The sequence below is a fragment of the Psammomys obesus genome, unplaced genomic scaffold, assembly GCF_907164565.1.
Source record: "Psammomys obesus unplaced genomic scaffold, mPsaObe1.curated_primary_1811, whole genome shotgun sequence".
Lineage (NCBI taxonomy): Eukaryota > Metazoa > Chordata > Mammalia > Rodentia > Muridae > Psammomys > Psammomys obesus.
Genome location: NW_026596120.1, coordinates 12,823,947 through 12,845,994, shown reverse-complemented (window position 1 = coordinate 12,845,994; position 22,048 = coordinate 12,823,947). Strand labels below are relative to the sequence as shown.

The 22,048-nt window shown below is 42.4% G+C and overlaps 1 protein-coding gene across 1 annotated transcript in view; it reads left to right on the top strand.

The window, feature by feature from the left end:
- Positions 1-22,048, top strand: part of Tf (transferrin) — a 48,368-nt gene that overhangs the window by 20,353 nt on the left and 5,967 nt on the right. The window contains 7 exon segments of the mRNA XM_055629572.1: positions 1,552-1,736; positions 3,833-4,017; positions 11,385-11,416; positions 11,419-11,628; positions 12,150-12,244; positions 14,597-14,674; positions 17,849-17,931. Coding sequence (XP_055485547.1) covers positions 1,552-1,736; positions 3,833-4,017; positions 11,385-11,416; positions 11,419-11,628; positions 12,150-12,244; positions 14,597-14,674; positions 17,849-17,931 — 868 coding nt within the window.

Sequence of the window (22,048 nt, the reverse complement as noted above, 5' to 3'; positions counted from 1 at the left end):
ATTGCAAACTCAGCTGGCACAAATGTAACCTCTACATAGTTCTCTTTTCATAGTTTCTGTCCCTAAATAGAGAATCTGGTTATAATCCTCCGCCAGTCTTGTCCATCCATACAATAACTACAGTATTTGGGAATTAACCCAAGGCTTTGTTCATGCTTAAACAAGTCTTTACCACACAGGATGATGGAAGCAATTTTGTTTATGTTAAAATTAAGTTGAGTTAACTGTTCCACATCTATATAAGCAAATTTACATGCAACAGAATTCATCACTACTGCAGTGGGAAAAAAAATACCAACACTCCAAATAGCTATTAAAGGAGGACTGGCTTAAAAACACTACACACTATAGAATATGATCCAAAGGTTTAAAAGAATGACCTTAATTTACATAATGGGACAGAAGAAACTGTGTGGTATATAAGTAGCTGAGAAAGAGCTATGGAAGTTTATATATGTTAAGATATAATGCTAAGAAGAAAAAAAAAAAAACATAAGTGTGTACCATTGTTTAGAATCATGCGTAGGCCAGTAAGGACAAGAGGCATGAAGAGAAACACAAACTGCTTTTAAGGATTGGAGCCAGAGAAACCAGTGGGATTTAAGGAATTCAGGAGTGGAGATCTTTAGTTTGTAAGTAAGTAAACACATTTAAAAATACGACAACCCTGGTCTCACATGGTATCTATTGAATTACGGAAAAAGAATTGAGTGAACAATGAATGAAATGAGAAAGGTCGCAATCCTACTTTATGAGAGAGAAGTGAAAACCAGCAAAAGAAAATGTCAGGAGGAACCAGAGAAAGCCTCAGGTAGGGCAAAGGTTTTTAAATTGACCGATTGAGCAATTAATTATTGTAAAGAGAATGCAGACGAGATTAGGCAAGCACCTGAGACAGGGCATCTTCACCTGGGACTAACGTGAAGTCAAACTGAAAATGCTAATGCAGAAATAAAAGCATCTGCAGGGGCAGCTCTTTTGGAGACATGATGAGACAGCACGGAGATAGGGAAACTGGCCTGGAGCACCACATTCTTCCTTTGCTGGAGCCAGAAGTGCAAAGGCTTTGGGATTTTGTTGTCTGAGACAAGCCTCACTGTGTAGCTCTGGCTGGCCTAGAACTCACTATGTAGACAAGGCTGGTTCCAGACTCACAGAGTTCCATATGTCTCTGCCTCCCAAAAGATATGACTGAAGGAGTGCACCACCGTGCCTGGCTTAAAAAAAAAAAAAAAAGATTTGTTGTTTAGCATTGGAATTTAATAGAAATGAAGATCTCTCTCTCTCTCTGTTTCTCTCTCATAATACCCATAGAACATGGCTCGTTTTCATTTGGCTGAGGGGGAGGAGGAGTGGTCACTAGTCATCTCTTGTGAGTTGTGTATCGCCTGCAATGCACATGAGTGTCTCTTTCTCCCAACACTGCCATAACCTTGAACATGTGCTTCTGATGGCCAGAAGGCACAGACCCTCCATTCACTGGTGGGTCAGTGACAGCCAAATGACTAATAAATGGTCAGATCTAGCTGATCCACCCTTTTCTCTACCCAGGAAAAAACTCTGCTCCATGGGCTAAGAATCTGAAGGAGAAAGACTTCAAGCTGCTGTGCCCCGATGGCACCAAGAAGCCTGTGAACGAGTTTGCCAACTGTCACCTGGCCCAAGCTCCGAACCATGTTGTGGTCACTCGGAAAGAGATAGCAGCCCGAGTTAAGACCATAGTGTTTAATCAGCAGGTATGGACCCCCCAGGGTCTCCATTATTTATTCCTAGTAGGGGAAGGTAGTTTTGGAGTTTGGAGCCAAGCGAAGCTTCGGAATGGGCATTTCCTTTCTGAAAACTAGAATCTGGAGTCTACAGATCATGGGTCAGAATATCCGAGTGCAAATCTCAGTTTGGCAGCTTTCTATCCATGCCATTCTAGGTGTATGGCTTAAGATTTCCATGCTCAGTTTCTTCACATTTGAAATGGAAACAAAAATACATACACCCATTTCTAAGTTAATGAACAATATTAAGTGAAGTAATGCATACCAAAGGCTTAGAAAATGTGTGTCTCCTGGAAGGGTTCATAGTGTGTTAGCTAGGACTGAATCTCTCAGACCTGGTTCTGCTTTTGTGGAACTCCTAGTCACTAGAGACAAGCTCTCGTCTAACCCATGAGCCCCCTAGAGTGTGACTTCCAGCTCCTTTGGACCTTGACTGATGGATTTTTTTATTTTCCTCATCTATGTTTTTCATTTTCATCTGAAAATGAAGATGACCGATGCTTTTTCTTACTGTTCCTTCAGACAAGTCTTCATGCTGGAAATTATTTCTCTTTCTTGTGCTTAGGTCGATTACACCATGTTCTTAACAGTCTGGAAAACACAGTACTCTTATGCTCAGAAGAACCCTGCCAGGGACAGCCTTGGTGGGGGGGGGGGTAAAGGGGCCACCTGAGTACTTTAATCCGTGGGGCTCCTCCACACACAAACATCACCCTACCTTCTGGTATAGCTTCCTTAATTTGCTATTAGTTCTTTTTTTTTTTTTTTTTTTTAAGATTTATTTATTTTTATTATGTATACAATGTGCTGCCTGAATGTGTGCCGATATGCCAGAAGAGGGCACCAGATCTCATTATGGGAGCTACCACGTGGTTGCTGTGAATTAAAATCAGGACCTCTGGAAGAGCAACCAGTGCTCTTAACCTCTGAGCCATCTCTCCAGCCCTTGTCATTAGTTTTAAAAGAGAAGAAAGCAAAACAGGATAGCATACCTTCAAAAGCCCCTTTAAGAACAGTGATGATAATATCAAGTGATGCTTCTGATTTGACATTAGATTTGCATCAAACAATCTTTTAATAGCTAACAGCATTTCATGTCAGTATTACCAGTGTTTAAAGAGATGGGCCTTATTTTTCGACTCAATGTAAAATTCTTGAACATTTTTACAGTGTTTTAAACCTATGCTTCTTGCTTGATTTTTAAAAATTCTGTGTCAGTTATAAAGAGTTTAAAATTTAAAAGAGAGTACCTGATGATGATAATGAGCATTTAAAATATTCCTTATGGGCTAGAGAGATGGCTCAGAGGTTAAGAACACTGTGTGCTCTTCCAGAGTTCCTGACTTCAATTCCCAGCAACCACATGGTGGCTCACAACCATCTATAATTTGACCTGATGCCCTCTTCTGGTGTGCAGTGTACATGCAGATAGAGCACTCACATACATAAAATAAATAAATAAATCTGTAAAAGACTATTTCTCATGCATGATGGGAATGCTATCCTTCTTAGCATCATCATTTACAACCTTGAGAGGATGCGGAAGCTAAGTTGCTGGCCTAAGACAAATTTAAAATTTATCCAAACAGAAACTTCTTTCTTTCTTTCTTTCTTTCTTTCTTTCTTTCTTTCTTTCTTTCTTTCTTTCTTCCTTCCTTCCTTCCTTCCTTCCTTCCTTTCTTCCTTTCTTCCATTTCTCTAGAGGGTTCATACCTGATGTCTTCCTGGGGTTAGTACTTTTCACTTCCTATAACCACTTCCAAGGTACTTGAAGGTGATGAAGTGGAAGAGTTCAGAGAAGGTGGGAATGGACGGTTGAGGGAGTGGGAAACCTCAGGACAGTAAGACACGGGATCGTACAGAGAACTTTGGGGGTGTTGTGGAAGCATGCAGTTCAGGCTTCAAGTGGGTAGAAGGCAGATGAAGGAAACAAAAATTTCCCAAGGCATACTCTGTAGCTTTCTTTTGTTCCCAGGGCTGGCTTGGGGCATTCAGCCTCCTGCAATGCAGATGTTTCCCACACGGGGACATCGGTTCACATATATTTTCTGTTCATTTGACAGAAATTACTTGCATTTAACTGCACTAAAAATGCCTGCAAGTTAGAGTCTTCTACCGCGGACCTTCTGTTCAGACATGACACCAAATGTTTGGTTAAGATTCCCGATGGTACCACATTAGAAGACTACTTAGGAGCCGAGTATGTCCAAGCTGTTGGTAACATGAGAAAGTGCTCAACCTCACGTGAGTAGAACAAACGGTGTGGAGAAGATGCAAAGAAAGCCCAGTGATGGGGGTTCTGGAATGGTGGTTAAAAGAAGTCAAACCCTTAAAAAAAAAAAAAGCCACATGGGCACTATGAAACCTAGCACACACAACTGGATAGATTACATGCACATATTTTAAAGGGACCACAGATCCAAGACCTTAGGGCAGTGAACTTATTACACGTGTGCAATCCCGTCTTATTCCCAAGAAGATAAAAAAATCTTCCCAGTCTCATTAGAGGTCCTTGTCCAATATGGCAACCAGTATGTCCAATTAGCAATCTGTTTGAGGAATAATCAAATCACTCAAAAGCATTTGGAAAGTGTAAGAGAATCATGTGGTGCAAGTTGGTTAGTCTTCAGTTGGTGGTAGGTGAGTCTTGGCCTTAATTTAAGTTGATGTCCTGGAGATAAAGCCTGACAGGCTCAGGGTGATGGCACCTTCAAGGTTTCCACAGGTGGATTGGCAAGATGGCTCAGTGGGTAAAAGAGCTTCTGGTACAGGCCGGATGACCTGAGTCTGATCCCAAGATCTGACAGTAGAAGGAGACTATAATATAATATAATATAATATAATATAATATAATATAATATAATATAATATAATATAATATAATATAATATAATATAATAATACATATTTGTTATAAATTGCCACATGTAATTCTAATATAAGCAATGTGCTTGTCAAGGTCCATAGTTACAAAATCCAAGTTAATACTTCTCTGACCTATCTGCTGTCCAAGAGAACAGTCTAGCTTTGCTATTCTCCACCCATCCCTAGAGCCAGCTCCAAAGTTTCTGGGGACCACCAGCTACCATCTGCCTAAAAAAAAATCTCAGGGAAGAGTCTTCCTGAGTAACTTCTGGCTATATGAATTCAGGTGCAGAGCCTCACCCATGAAAAACAAGGTGGGGGGTGCCCCAGGGCAGGAAAGTCATGTGGCAGTATCTTCATCCTTGCTGTGGGGTCCTCCCTGTGGCAGGCTCAGGAGCTGCAGAGGCAAGTAGAGACTGGGTGGCACTGGGTCACAGCATGCATCAGAAACTGCAGAACAACGGGGCCAGCACATTCACGTCATGCTGAACTCTTCAGTTCCTAAAAAGTCTGTAAACGTAAGAACATTCTGAATGCCCCATGTCTCTCTTCTCTCCCCAGGACTCCTAGAAGCCTGCACTTTCCACAAAAATTAAAATCCAAGAGGTGGGCTGCCACTGTGATGGAGACCGATGTTCACACGATCCACGGGCCTCCCTTGGCCTCCACAGCCTGAGGGGTTCGGGCTGTGTCCACCTTCACTGCTGTGTGTTACCATATACATAGGGCACAAAATAAAAATGACTATTGACTTTATATTCCCCAAACTCCGTTTTTTTTTTTTTTAATGTTTTCACCAGGACTTTTTTATACAAACTGACTAGACATTGTATAAACACTGAACCGTGTCTTCTGAGGTCAAGAGCCAAGGAGTTGGAGCTGGAGAGATAGCTCAGGGGTTAAGAGCATTGCCTGCTCTTCTAGAGGACCCAGGTTCAACTCCTAGCATCTACATGGCATCGAAAAACTGTCTGTAACTCTAGTTCCAGGGAGTTGCCTCTTCTGCTGCACAGAATCCTGCATGCATGTAGGGCATACAACCACACACACATAAAAATAAAAGATAAAAAGTAATGTTTAAAAATAAGAATCTTAAAAAAAAAATTCAAGTTTTCTTTCTCTTGGCTCTATGTAGGGTCCACAGACACAGCTCCTCGGTTCAAAAAGGCTCAGGAGAGACCTTTTTGAAAAGGGTCCCCAAGGTTATTCTAATAGAATAAAAATCTATATGGCCACACACATGTGTGTGTGCGCGCGCATGAGTATGCTGGTGATGCCAGAAAGAAGAATCTATTACAAATAAACGCCCCAGTGAGTACCAGATAAGTTGATAGAAGACTTACTTTTATTAATTCATTTTGACGTAATAGCCATGGTCCAAAAGCAAATCTGAAACAGCTTTTGCTAAAACTCTTCCTTCGAGCCTGAGAACATAACAAGCAATTTCTGTTATCAGTGGGCGGGGTTCCTTTTCCATCAGTCAGCTAGACTGATGGGTAGATAAGGAGAAGGTCTTCAAACGCTGGTCATTGGGAACTTTGGCTTATAGGATGTTCCGCAGTTGGGAGTGGGGTAGGGCTGGGCAGGCATGTCAGATGGCGTCCTCTAGCGTTCCGGTCCTCCTGTAGGCTGCTTGTTTCCACCCTTACTGGACAGCCAAGTCAGTAATGGGCCATGCAAAAGATGCTAGAAAATCAAAACGTCCCATCTCCCAAGGTCTTGGTTTGTTTGTTCAAAATGAACATCAAAAGAAGTGCTCCAAATAAGAATGGCTCAGGAGCTCAGAATTTTAACACCGACAGTAACTTTTAACAGATTTTTACAATCTGCCTAGTGCCCAGGGAAGGTTGGGACCCAGCCCCTGTCTCATTCCTGCCCTGTCTCCTCCCCTTCTCAGCCCGCTTTCCTGTAAGGTATAGGCTCATTCCTGTTTTCCCCATGTATGAGTAATAAGTCGTTGGCTGAACACATAGCAACCAGTCACCAGCCGTACATTTCCACCCTGACAGAAGTCGCTGCCACCCACCAACTCTTAAACCAACTTGCTTCTTTATTCTCAAGCCTGTTTCCTGCACTCCATGCAGGTATCCAACGCCCCCCCCCCACACACACACACATTTTCTTTGGACTTTTTTTCCCTCTCTGACATTGCCACTCTCTTGGATTCCCACCTCTTTGTTCACTTGTGGTCTGAATTGTGAGCTTATCCTATTAGCCTGGGTATCTTAAGAATTCTTCTTTTGACCCAGTGTTCCCCTCTCTTTTCATATTCCCTTCTAGCAATGCAAACGACTTCTGGGCATCCAGAGTCACGGCTGTGACTCAAGTCTCCGGCATCCTCTTCCACCTTTGGATCTATAGAGTCTTACAGCAGTCAGAAACACAACAAATCAAAGGCAGAGGCTGGGGGTGTAGCTTATTGATAGATGACTTGCTCCAAGTTTGATCCCCGGTGTCAAAACAAAACAAAACCAACCAATCAACCAACCAACAAATAAAACCTGAGGGAATCATCCTACGCTCCCCTAGGCTGTGATAAAACACCATGACCAAGGCAACTTATAAGAGAAAGTGTTTAATTTGGCTTATGGTTTTGGAGGGTTGGAGTCCATGATGTCAAAGCAAAGGCATGGTGATAGGAACAGCCAGGAGCTAATGTCTACATCCACAATTGCGGGGCAGAGAAAGAGTGAGAGCACAAGTCTTTTGAAACCTCAAAGCAAGGCCCCAGTGGCACACCTCCTCCAACAAGGCCACACCTCCTAATCTTTCCCAAACAGTTCAATCAACTGGGGAGCAAGTACTCAAACCTATGAGCCTATAGGGGCCATTCTTATTCAAGTCGCTACACCGTGTCAACAGAGAGAGAGAGCATTTGGAGGTGGAGATGGGACTGGAGAGACGGCTCAGTGATTATGAGCAGATGCTGCTCTTGTAGAGGGTGTGGGTTCTGTCCCCATCCAGCACCCACACCTGTAACTCAAGCTCCAGTGGATCCAATGCCCTCTTCTGGACTCTGTGGGTACCACACTCATATGCACAAACTCACGCACGCCTATACACACATGCATACTTAAAACAAAATACTTAAAAGTAATTAAGTTACATCTTTAAAAAAAATTATCAAAAGACCCAATGAGGGGCTAGAGAAGTGGCTCAGCACTTGAGACCATTGACAGAGCTCAGCATCCACAACCCCTGGGGAACTGGGCTCATGTGTACAAACCTACACCCAGACACACATGCTTGTACATACAAGCATAATTAAGATAAAATATTTAAAAATAACTCTGTTACTCCATCTCCAGGGAATCCAATGCCTCTTCTGACCTTTTCAGGTTCCTGAACCCATGTAGGGCGTGCATACAAACAGATATATATATATATACATACACACACACATACACAAAATATAAGTATTTAAAAAATGACTGGCAGAGACTTTCTCCCACACACGACAAATTATCAATAGGAATATGAAATGGTCTGCCAGCGGCCTGCACTGATGGGGTTCTGGAATCTGAGGACAGACGTGTGGTGTTGGCAAAAGTGAGGACGCTGACCACCTGTGGATGTTCAAGCAGGTGGCCCCGAATAGCTCGAGCTGTCTTTATTAATACAATAACAAGCCTGCCTGTCTGATCAGAGACATCGTTGGTTATTTTATCTAAAGGAATCATAACACCAGCATTACATAAGCCCGATCATTACAGAAAGTCCCCACTTCCCCATCCTCCTTGTCCCACTCTCACTGGGTCACACACCTGCTCCAACCATATTTTTCACTACAAAGCACAGTTTCAGTAAGCCAAAAATAATGTCTAGCTAGGCATGTCCTCTGGACATGAGCACATACCAAGCTGGCAGCAAATGCAGTTACACAGTTATGCAAGGTGAGAGACAGATTAGCCATTTGTGGGTATAAGTCCAGTCATCAAATAGGACCCCTCTGTCACAAGACTTTTGAAAATGTAGACAGAGACATGTCCATTGTACCAAGCAACCTTTCCTGACAGGTGCCTAGCAATTTCTGATACCATCCTTCCAGGAAGCATTTTTTAAGTCTCTATTTATCAAACACGACTTCCGCATGTTTTAAGTCTCTATTGATCAGGCACAACTTCCCCATTTTCCAAGTCTCTTTTGATTAGGCACAGCTTTCTCACAACAGTTATGCAAGCAGGACCCATTGCTCTCCACAGCTGCCACAGGCTTCCTCAGTGTGACTGTAGCTGTTTCTCTAGGGACATGATTATATGTCCCCAAATACTCAGGATTAATGGCCCACATTTGGAGGATCAATAGAGGTAGAGAGAAGAGAGGAGGGTTTTACCTCTTGAAAGAGTTCTGAGAAAAGCAGAACTGTCAGGGCTTTCAGCCTGCATGATGCCGACCTTGCCTGTGACCGACAAGGTGTAACTAAACATTGCTATGAGTATAAACAGCACAGTGAAAGCAAGGAGAGCTTGCAGCACACATGATCTAGGTAATAAGCATAGAGGCCATCAAAATTCAGTTCAGGTCTTTGTCAAGTGGGAAGGGGTTTCCATGGGCCTTGCCCCGATAGTGTCCCAACAGTGAAGCACTCATGTACTGTTCCTGTAGATGCTGCATGGCCACCGCCAATGTGCTAAACATCATTAGCCATTAGGAAAAGGAAAACCCAAATCCCTGTGAGATACTACCTTACACTCACTGAGACAGTTACTATTGAAAAGTCAAAATGTATCAAACAGTGGTGAGATTGTGGAGAACGGAAACTCTGATACACTGTTGGTGGAAATGTAGTTTGGTACAGCCACTATGGGAGACAGCATAAAGGTTTCTTAAGAAGTCAAAAGAAAAAAATAAAGAAAGAAAGAACAGTTGATCCAGGTACAGTGGGGAACACCTACAATCGAAGCACTCGGGAGGTGAAGGCAGAAGGATCAGGACTTCAAGGTCATCATTAGCTGCATAGCAAATTTGAGGCCATCCTGGACGTGCGCGCGTGCGCGCACACACACACACACATACCAATGCACATGCATGAACACACTTTTCTACCATATGATCGCAACAATCTTTTATCTAATAATATTTGAACAGTGATTTTTTTTTTCAAAGAGAGGATGATATAAAACCTCACATTATGTAACTGAGGTTGGTGTGGAATTTACTGTGTAGGTCAGGCTGTGTGGTGGTTTTGAATGAAAATGAGCCCATAAGTTCATATATTTGAATGTTTGGTCCCCAGTTGGTGACACTGTTTGGGAAGGATTAGGAGGTTGGCCTTGTTGGAGGAGGTGTGTCACTGGGGGTGGGCTTTGAGGTTTTAAAAGGCCTAGTTTCTTACTCTCTGCTTCCAAAATCAAAATGTAAGGTCACCCTCTGAAACTGTAAGCAGGTTCACAATTAAATGCTTTCTCCTGCAAGCAGGAGACTTGGTTGTGGCGTTTCTTTGCAGTAATGGAACAGTAACTAGGACAAAGACATCCCAGGGGCAGGCTTTGAAGCTTTAAAAGTCCACATCATTTCCAGTTAGATCTCTTTATCTCCGCATGGGAACTCTCAGCTACCGTTCCAGTGCCATGTCTGTCTGCCTGCTCTCACGCTCCCCACCATGAGGGTCACGGACTCTATTTCTCTCTGGTACCATGAATCCCAAATAGATGTTTTCTTTTACAAACTCTCTTTGCCAAGGCATCTGTTCACAGCAATAGAAAGGTAACTAAGACAGGCTGTTCTCAAATTCATGGCTGCCATCTTGAATTAGTCTCTTGAGTGCTGGGATTACGGGTCAACAGTGATATGTCTGAAGAAGAAGAAAAGTTGTGTGTGTTGTGTGCGTGCGCACACACATGTGCAAAGCCCTCTAGGCTTGGCCACTTCTGATCAGCAGATGTGATTTTGAATCGGAGCACACATATTTGAATGTTTTCGAGTACCTGAAATCTCATGTAGAGTTCCCATGAAAATCTTTTATAAATAAGTTCTCTTGAGAAACTGGAAAACTGGTCTACCTCAGCTCTCAATCAAATGGCCTAACTGGTTGAGTGGGGCCTGTTTCCTATGGGTGAAAATAAGCAATCTATTGTGACACCCCCCACCCCCAGCCCTTCTGAGCACGATTTCCCTGATTGTATTTTAAAATATAGTCATTTGAGTTTTCCATGGTGGGCATGTTCAATGCAGGAGACAGTTTACAGAGTTTCCCAAGGGTCATTCATTGGCTTTTACTTATTTTTCCCTTCGGTGCATCTTTTTTTTTTTTTTTTTTTTTTAGCTGCCACCATAGGTTTACCTGTCCTTCAAGATTCAGTTCCATCTGTAGCTACTTTTCTCTCATCTTATAAAGGGCCCTGTGTGTCTTTGTGGATTCCCATTCTTCACTGCTATTCCTTCTGTCATATCTCTTGCCACCTTATACTCTGGTAAAATGTTTCATAAGTCTCGTCTCATGTACAGTCAGAGTAGAAATCCTCAAATGGAATTTGGCAGCCATTAATTTTGCTCAAAATCATTGTTCTTTCAACAATCGAAAAGTAATGGAAGTAGAAGGGTGGATTTGACCAAAACACATACTCATGTATGAAATTCTCCAAAGATAAAAATTTAAGTGTATGGAAAAAAACCCCACAAAGGAGATAGAGACAATATATACACATTCTAAAGCAGGACAGTATCCCTAGATTAGTTAAGTGGGTTGTAGAAACCAAAAAACTTCAACTCCCATCAGGCACTTGGCGCTCCCCTCGGCCTGTAGACGAGAATACCCTTTAGGAACTACCACTCCCGAGATGCTCCGCGGCGCGGAGCCTAGGGCCACGTCGCTTAGGCGGTCCGGGAAGATCAAGCAACTCCTCCATGGCTTCCGCGAACACCCGGCGTGTTGGGGATGGCGCCGAGGGCGCCTTCCAGCCTTACCTGGATTCCTTGCGGCAGGAACTGCAGCAGAGGGATCCCACGCTGGTGTCGGTGTCGGTGGCGCTGCTCGCGGTACTCCTGACGCTGGGTGAGGAGCAGGCGGTCGTGGCAAGGGCGGGGTGGCGGAGTTGGGCCCCGGCGCTGCAGGCCAGGGCCACCCACCCTCCAGACCCGAGCAGTATCGAAAGGCGACTCCGAAGTGACCTGGTGTCGAGACAGGAGTACGTAAGGCGCCCCTGTGTGCCTTAGCGCAGGACGCTTAGGCCGCCATTGCTCACACCAACTTTGAGATGCGTTTATTATCTGTGAGCTGGGATCTGGGCTACTCAGATACTAAGGGAGAGTAGAAACCCGCCAATCAAATTAAGCCAGCCACCAGTTTTTCTCAAATTCATGGTTCTGTGGATCAAGTCTCCACTGAAGAGATGAGGGACATGAGGCGTGGAAAAGCTGACAGTCAGTACTGGCTGGTACTCAATGGGCTCCGAACTGTTACAGTACTGACTCTAATGGGGTTTAACAATGAAAGTAGTCCAGATGAACGTACTTTGTCGTAAATGCCAATTAATTCCCTTGAAAATGAAGGTTCTGTTTTTCTCTTATCTGCAGTGCTCTGGAAGTTTATCTGGAGCCGAAAGAGCAGTCAGAGAGCTGTTCTCTTCGTTGGCCTCTGTGACTCTGGGAAAACGTTGCTGTTTGTCAGGGTAATGCTTTGACGACTACCCCTGTTAACCTCAATAGAACTGTCATGGCATTTCACTATGTCTGTCATCTTTCGGTTTCTTTGGTACAGGAAACTGTGTCAGCAACTTTGGGAGAAGTGTTTAAAAATAATTTAAGGTTTATATATATATATATTTTAAATTATTTTCTTTTAAATTAATGTGTATGGGTATGTGCACATTAAGTACCTGTGCTTGGAGAGGCCAGAGGTATCAGGTTGCATGGAGCTGGAGTTACAGGCTGCTATGAGCTGCCTCCTGCGGGTGCTGGGAATTGAACTCTGGTCCCTTGCAAGAACAGTATGTGTTCTTAGCCAACGTAGATGACTCTTCAGCCCTGGGAGTCAATTCTTGACTTACCTGGGAATACAGAGAGACTTCTGTATTTCTGTGGGTGAGGATGGCAAAAGAGTTGTTTTTGGGTAATAAACCCTTCTAATAGCTCCTCAGAGACTTTCAGATTTTTGGATGTTTTGAACTGTGGAAATTTGCATACATTTTTATCACTTTAGCATCCTTAAGCCGAAAAATGCTCCGAAATTCGAAACAATATATTTCACTCATTGTAAACCGTGTTGTGAATTCTGTATAGCGCATTGTTTTTTAGAGAATATGCTTTGTGTCAGCAGCCACATCGTGGTTGCAGTTGGACCAAGATTGGGCAAAGACATTTGTGTCCCAGTCTGTCGATCGATTTGTCAGTAATTTCACTGTTGCTACCTGTGATACAGGACATGAATGTTGGCTTATAGGCTTTTTAGTTTAAGAGAGGACAGTGGAACATTGAAGATGTCCACCAGACTTTATTCATCAGTGGCATGGACAGCTTCTTTGCTGAGGCGGATGATACTGTTAGAATACATGGTCTGGGGCTGAGGAGTTTAGTGCTCGCCTGATGAAAATGAGGACCAGAGTTTGGATCCCTGAAACTCACGTAAAGCCAGGCCCAGAGGTGCCTATCAGTAATTCCAGTGCTGAGGAGGTAGAAATGCAAGGGATCCCTGGAATTTCTTAGCTGGCCAGCCTTGCTAGGTGTGAGCTCCAGGTTCAGCGAGAGACACAGCCTCAAAAAATAAAGTAGGTATACCTCTAGTGTATACACACACACACACACACACACACACACACACACACGTGCATGCTTGCGCTAGCCAGAATATAAGGGCTATAGACATACACCTTTAAGTGTGGCCTGCTTTATTACTCTTTCTTCAGTCTAAATAATCAATAATAAAAAAAGGAAGTCCAATAACTTTTGCTGCTGAGTCTTGTGACATAAAATAGTCCCATCATTGCCAGTTCTAAGCAATCCAGCATTATCAAAGAAAATGAACCTCCTCTGATAGTTTACACTAGTGAGGCTCCCTTTTACTAATATTTAGTTTTATGCAACCAGGTTTTTTTGTTTGTTTGTTTTGGTTTGTTTTTTGTTTGTTTGTTATGAGGCAGGGTTTTTTGTGTGTAGCCTTGGCTGTTGCGGAACTCGCTCTGTAGACCAGGCTGGCCTTGAACTCTAAGATCTGTCAGCTGGGATTAAAGGTGTGCTCCATCACCACCTGACTAGCCAGTCTTTTCTAATGAAGCATGTTTTACTATGGAGAATTTACACTCTTCCTTTGGAGGGTATACATTTTTTATTATTATTATTATTATTATTATTATTATTATTATTATTATTATTATTATTATTATTAACCATGTGTGTGTGAGTGCTAGTACTTGTGTGCCCTGGCACAGAGGTCAGAGGACCACAGGTATTGGTCTTCTCTCATTGCTGTGTCAGGATAGCTTCTCTGAATTTTTGGAGCTCCTCCTGGCTCCTCCCATTTCCCATCTGAGTACTGTGGCTATGAATGTGTGCACTCCTAGATCTGCTTTTATATGGGCTTATATGAACTCAGGCTGTCAATGTCAGGGTTGCAGAGCAAGTGTGTCATCTGCTGAAACATCTCCTGAGGCCCTGAATTGGAGTTGGTGGTTAAAATGTTTACAGGTCACTCTATTTAGCCCCTTGCCATTAAAAAAAAAAAAAAAAAAAAAAAAAAAAAAAAGTTTGACCAAGGGTATCCCTCAGTGGTAGAGTTGCTTTTGAAGCAAGTCCAAGGTTTTGAGTTAGTTCACCAGCATTGCAAAAAAAGAGGAATGAAGCTTTTAATTAATTATATTTTTCTAAGGTTAAAAACAAACCAGTGTGATCCTTTTTAGCTATTTCAAGCAGCATTCATTTGTTTGACTTTCCGTTTGAGAAAATTAGAATGATATTCTTTAAATTGGGTTTGGTGTTATTGTAGTGTGCTCAGCCTGATTGCGTCCATCTTGGTTTTTTTTTTACAGTTGCTAACTGGCCACTACAGAGACACACAGACTTCTATTACCGACAGTTCTGCTGCTTACAAAGTCAACAATAACAGGGTAAGATATCCGTGGAATGTTCTGGACTCCGATACTCTTCCTTACCATGAGTTCTTATTTCATTTCTGTGGTTGTGAGAAAATAGTCTGGACAGAAGCACGTGAGAAGAACATTCAATCTGGGTCACATTCCTGGGTCATCATCCATTGTTGAGGGAAAGAAGGGGAAGAGCCTGGAAGCAGGAGCCATGCAGAAAAGCGGCTTGCTTACTCACTCTTTAGTTTCCTTGGCTAGATTTCTTCATAGCCCTGGACCACCTGCCTAGAGATGGCCTCTCCCACATCCGCTGAGCCCCCTTCTTCCAATTCGAAATCAAGAAAATGACCCCACAGGCATGCCCGCAGGCCAGTCTAAGGGAGGCACTTCCTTGTTGAGGTTTCTCCTCTCAGATGGCTGTAAGCTGTGTCAAGTTGACAAAGCTAACTGGGACACTGGCATGTCAAGGAAGTACCTTCCTGAACGATGTAGTCTGAAGGTATAGGTGTCATTTGTAGCTTACTTTTATGAAGAATGTATTCTGTATAACAGGTCTGCCCTTGGCAACCTCAATAGCAGATTTAGTCTTGCCCACCTGTCCTTGCAACTTAATGTACAGGGTTACAGCACATTTCATTCTTCCTAGGTTCTGTCTGTCCAACATGACCCCGTGAGCTTCAGTGATCACTGAGTCTTATTTTGTTATAAGTAGGCAATATGTAGACATAGGTCAGTCATTTGCTTAAATGTAGTTTTCTTTCCCTGATAACCAGACTTTTTTAGAAGCTGTCTCATAGAATTTATTTAATCAGAGCATTGTTAATATTTAATGTTGTTACAGTCTTTTGCTTTTATGAGCATTGTTGTGATTTCTTAATGTCTCTATATTGTACATTTCAAAAACATCCATGAAGAACCAGAAAAATAACTTGTTGCGTACCTGTGTAGCTGCAGGATACAGGTGGTAACTGCCAAGCTGTTTACAATGCTATCTGAGCTTTGGTGAGTGTATTGTGAGGGCTCGTGGCTGATTAGGGATGAGAGGATAGGTGATGGAGGGGTGAATTAGGGTTTTGATTTTAGAGACCTTGTTCTTCCCCTTTCTGGTGACTTCAGAATTAAGTATTGTCAGCAAATAAAAGGAACAGAGAAAATGATAAAATGAATCTACCTATATATAAGGGGAGTTTGCTAGGATGACTTACAGGCTATGGTCTAGGTGGTCCAACAATGGCTGTCTACCAATGGAGAGTCCAAGAATCCAATAGTTGTGTAGTCCATGAGGCTGGATGTCTCAACTGGTCTTTGGTATGAGTTGGAATCCTGAAAAGGTAGACTCTAATGCCAGTGAAGGACTACACTTGTCATAAGAGCAAGGGCAAGCAGGCAAAGAGCAAGAGCGTCCTTCTTCCATATCCTGTGTATGGGCTGCCACCAAAAAGAAGTGGTTCAGATTTAAGGTGGGTCTTCCCATCTGAAATGATGATCCATTTAAGAAAAACCCCTCACAGGTGAACCTAGCAGCTTGTGTTTTGATTAATTCCAGATATATAGTCAGATAGACAAACGAGTAGTCGTCAGCCAGGCATCACAGTGGCCCATGTGTGTCGTCCAATGAGTCTCCAAAGCAAGTCCCACACAGCCAAGGCTACACAGAAACCCTGTCTTGGAGGTGGGGGGACTTAAATATTAGATTGTGTTCCCTTTGGCGTATGAGCCTGCACTGTGCTTTGTTGAACATAAAGGAACACTCATCCTTTCTCATTGTTTCCTGTCCCACTCCTGCTCTGGTCTGAGCAGTAATGTACCCAGTCATGTCTCTGTATTGTTCACACTGTGGTCTAGTGCTAGTGCTGCTGCAGAAACAGAACAGTAGACCCCAGCATGGGCTCTCCAGGCTCTTGCCAGCGTGCAAAGCAGCAGAACTAGTAATCACTTTGTTGATGAAGGCCTGGGCAGGTTACCCAAAAGGGCATAACCAATCCAGAGGGTTGTGGCCAGTCTGTGGTACTGACTTCCTTCTGCAGACACCGTGGTCGTAGTTGAAGATGAGGTCAGTGTGAGAAATGATGGATGGTTCTGATACCCGAACCGGACTACACCTGATAGTCTTGCCATCTCTGCCTACAATAACATGTGTTCAATGATGAGGTCCTGCCATGGTGACTAGCACCTGTTAGGTTGTATAGGGAATTTGCCCAGTAGGGGACCAGGAATTGGAATAAAAATTGACAGAGTTGGAACAAATAAATGGTGTATCTAATATACAAATAGTTAAAATTCAAAAGTCAAAATTATGGATGTTTCAGTAAGAAGTTTGAGAATCTCATGAATTGTAATACATACTGTAACTTTACATTATTTGTGAATATTTACCAGTTTTCATGTGGCCTGCTTATACTCATATTGGTGTATTTCCTAAGCCTTATATAGACCAGGCTTCTGTGATTCCTTCAGGCAGTAAGGTGTCCCCATTCTCTTTAACATTTATTAACCTTGTAATTTTATACATCTTAAATAGTTTTTACATCACATATTCCCTCCTAGTTCATGTTATGTCAGGAACCATGCTTCCTGTTTCGTTGCCAGAGCTTTGGGCATTGTTTTATTTATTTAGTGTGTGTGGAGGGTAACATGGTGGGTGCAGATGTATGTGTGTGCGTACATATGTATGTATGTATGTACACATATATACATATGTACATATGTACACACATACATCTGCAAGCTTGGGAGTGTTCTTCCTCAGGATGCACATTGGTTTTTGAGACAGGGTCTCTCACTGTCCCAGAAGTCGCAAAGTAGGTTAGGCTGGCTGACCAGAAACCTTCCGGGATCTTCCTGTCTCTGCTTCCCCAGTACTGGGGTGAAAAGTGGCCCCCCAACACTGGGATTTTTTTTTTTTAATACAGGTTTTTGGAGAGATCTTTTTACCAACTGACCTATCTTCCCAGCCCCTATCTTTGCAATTTTTTCCTGTGCCTCATGCCGTCTAAGCAAGCACCCTGTTCCTCGCCAGTGCTTGCTAAGGAAGTGCTCCGAAGACATCCCTCTGACCTACTACCTGCAGTCAACATTTGCTTGACTCATTAGCTCAGCACCAGTGTGCTGCTCGAGATCTGAAGGTGAAGATTTGTCTTGTTAACCTGGAACTGGATGGACCACTTGCTGATTTCATGTCACTCTTGCTGTCCTCAGGGCAATAGCCTGACTTTGATTGACCTCCCGGGGCACGAGAGCTTGAGACTTCAGTTCTTAGATCGCTTTAAGTCTTCAGCCAGGTAAGTTAGGGAGGAAGTGACATGGGTTTGTTCCAGTCCCTCCTGTGTATGGCATACATTCACTGTTTCCTCTGCTAAGAGTCTGACACTGGTGCCCTGCGGTGCGCCTTGCAGTGGCCATGTCTCGGGTGCTGGGGCTGTGAAGACTTGGGAGACTGCTTGAGGATTGTTTTTGGATTGCTCAGGACGTGTTACTTCCACTTAGCGTGATTAAATTTCATGGTAACTCTGAAGACACCTTTTTAAAATGTTGTTTCCTTTTAACTGTATGTATGTGGGGCAGGGTTATGTGCACTTGTGTGCAGGTCCATGTGAAGGTCAGAGGAGGAAGGGTGTTGGGTCCCCTGGTGCTGGGGTTACAGGTAGTTGTGAGCTTACCAACATGGGTACTGGGAACTAAACTTAATTCCTCTACAAGAGCAGAGCACAGTTTAAACTGTTAAGCCATCTCTCCAGCCCCTAACTCTGAAGACAGATCTAATGCTATGTTAAGGCTTTTGGAATCTGGAAAAGGAATTTTAAAGGCTCCGATGGATCCTAGAAGATACTAAACTCAAAACATTACTCATTTTGTTTGTTGTCTTTGTTTTGATAAGGTGACAGTATCTCTTGAGCCCTGGTAGCCCAGGCTGGCCCTCAACTGTAAGCTCTTTCTTCCTCAGCCTCCCAGGTGTTGGGCTTGTATAAACTAAGTTCCCTTTCCTTCCTGCCTGCCTGCTTGGTTTTGGCTTTTTGAGATAGGGTCTCATGTAGTTCAGGCTGACCTTGAACTTGCTATGTATCCAACCAAGGATGACCTTGAATTTCTGATCATCCTCCCAAGTGCTAGGATTACAGATGTGTGTCACCAGACCTAGCAAGTCTTTTTTTTTTTTTTTTCTTTTTGATTCTTCTTTCTTTTTTAAAAAATCATTAATAAGAAATTCCCTTGTGTGTTTTTTAAGCATAGAAATGCTACAAATGCTAGCATTGTCCGGAAAAGTGTAAGCGGTTTATTTCTAATTGTCTTGGAGTTGAGCTGCCAGAACTTGCCCAGTTTGGCTCCATTGGGCCACTCCCATATTTATATTGGAAATCACAGAAAAATGAAAATGGAAAGACTGCCAGCACCTGATTTCTGTCACCTGTTTTTCTATTCATAATCATAACCTTTTGACACCATAGGGGACTAATACACATTCAGAATTAGTGATAACAGGACAAAGAGGGTTTTATGTTTTGCTTTGCTTTGTTTTAAAGAACAAAACATTTCCCTCATAGTAGATTCTTTTTGGGGGTTGGGGTTTGAAACAGGTCTTCTCTGTGTAGCTCTGGCTGTCCTGGAACTCACTCTATAGATCAGGCTAGCCTCCAACTCAGAGATCTGTCTGCTGTTGCCTCCTAAGTGCTGGAACCAAAGGCATGCCCTGCCATGCTTGGCTCTCATTTTAGATTCTTAAACATGTTCTCCACATGTATAGTGGCTGGAGATCCTTGGCATAACTGTTATTTGCATGGATAGCACACAGCTAGTATCCTTAAAAAGGCCATCCAGAGAGGCCTGGCTTGAGTCCTGTAAAGCCTGTACTCCGGAAGTGTAGCTCTGAACTCCCTGCAGTTCCTGCACCAAATGCTGAATGGGAGTCTGGATCCATAGAGTACCATAGGACCACATAAAATGATGAGGTCTCCTCACCCCTACGGTAGCAGCGTGCTCTTATAAGCAGCTTTGTAGCCAGTTGTTTGCTGGGAGTTTTTTCCACTAGTGGGTTTGGAGCAGTCTACTTCATAATATAGAGACCTTCCTTCTTATTTCCCTTGTGTATCTCCCTTGTGAAACCAAGCCAAAAGCTAGAGGCAGTGTGGTGACCCAGCTTGTCTATTCTTATATTAAATTGATTCCTCAAGAAAGAACTGTCTTTAGTGTTAAGTCCTCATGTCATTGTTTAAATTCTTTCTTAAAATTTGTACGCTCTAGTACAAATGAAGAAAGTACAAATGCTTTCTTCATGTTTGCCATCTAAAACCAAAGAGATAAATTTGTATGATACATTATAACGATGTGAAGACATATTTTGATAACTGAATTTGAAAAGCATCTTGGAGATGATTTTGTGATAGTTTAATTGACAGTATTGTGCCTGGGGTATTACTGTTTCTTTTGACTGATGGCATCCTAGCTTCCTTTTTGTTGAACATGTGTAGACTTAGATTTTGTCATTGCTTCTTGCCACAAGAAAATGATGATGAGCAATCTGTCATAGACGAGGATATAATTTTTATTCTCAGACAATTGAGACATATCTAGAACTGCTAATTTTGGCAATAATTGGGTGTTCTTTTTCCTCCTGTTGGGCATTGTGGCACACACTACTTAGGAGACTGAGGCAGAGGGATTGCAACTTTGAGACCTGCCTAAGCAATATAGTGAAACTGTCTCAAAAGCAGCCCTTTTTTCTTTTTCTATTTTAAAGATTTTAGAGTTTGTAGTAATTATGCTCTGTTATCCAAGTATTTTGGATAAATAGAATATTCAGCATATAAAGATAAAACAGAGACTTCATTCATAATACATGGTTACGTTGAAAACACTTTTACTATGGTATATGACATTTTTCTTTTTTTTTAAGATTCCTTTTTTAAGTTTGTGTGTGTGTGCCGGTGTGTCTATTTGTGCACATGTAGGTGCAGGTCCCTGAAGGGCCAGAACATGGTGCTGTCTCCCCTGGACTGGAGTGCTCTTATCTTGAGCCCCAGTTGATATTTTTAAAAATTCTACCTTTGAGGAAGACAGTGCAGCCAGTCCTGATGAGACCTGATAGGCTGGGGTCAGAGGGAAGGGGAAGAGGACCTCCCTTATCAGTGGACTTGGAGAGGGGCATGAAAGGGAAGGCGGGATTATGAGGGGATGAGGGAGGGGGCTACAGCTGGAAAGTGAATAAACTGTAATTAATAAAAAAAACAAATAAAAAATATTATTACATTTCATTTTGTCTGTGTTGATCTGCTATAGGATCTGCCATAGATATTTTTCTTTTTTAGGATCTGTCGTAGATATTTTTCTTCTTTTGGATAGTTGGCAATAATCCTAAAGCAAGTTGAGGGTCTCAGTTCTTTGCTACAAGATGGCTCCAAGACCAGCAAATCAAATATTATGTAGGAAAAAATGGAAACTCTTAACGTTCTGTGCCAGATTGATTAATAGAGAATATCTGTTTTACTGAGATGTTCAAATGGTTCATATATACATTTTAGAATGAAAAATTCTGTTCTGCAAATTTTCAAAACAATTTGTAAAACTGAAGATACATGTGTATCTGAAGCCATGATGAAGCCTGCTATTTTCTAAAATCAATATTTAATAGTATAAATATTTTAATACATAAATGGGTTAAAGACAATTGGAAGGGAAATGCCTATTTATGAGATGTCTTTGTATTTGTGTGTTTCACAGTGTGACTCGATTATATCCATTTCTCAATAAAAAAATTTTTTTACCTTCTTGCCTAAGATTCATTTCCCATCTACTGATATAAAAGTATGTTACTTTTACTTTCTGTAGATTCCTGCCCCATTTTAAACAATTTTTAAAAATGATTTCTCTTTAGTTTTTGTGTGCATTGGTGTTTTGACTGCATGTATGCCTGTTGGAGGGTGTTGGATCCCCTGGGACTGGGGTTACAGACAGTTGTGAGCTGTTATTTGGCTGCTGGGACTTGAACCTGGTTCTCTGGAAGAGCAGTCAGTGCTCTTAATCCCTGGCAATCTCTCCCGTCCCTCCTGCCCCATTTTAAACAGTAAACAAAAGTATCCAGTCAGTACCCAGTTCCTCTTCATGAGCAGAATCAGCTGTGATTTGATCTTCCTCAGACCTTCTGTTATTTTGGGTATGCACCTCTGTAACTGCCAGCAGTTGCTCCTCTTTCTGACATCCAGTGGTTACTTAAATGGATCTGATGTTTATGATTGCTTTGCTCTTTGCCAAATTCTCCTTCTTCCTTTCAGGTTCTGTTTTTGTCAGTGTATCTGCTAGACATGTGTCTGTAAGGGTGAATGTTTCATGAAATTGCTTCCTTTCACTTGAAGCTACCTTGGAGACTCCTGGCTCTCTACATCTGCTCTTACAGAGAGCACAATT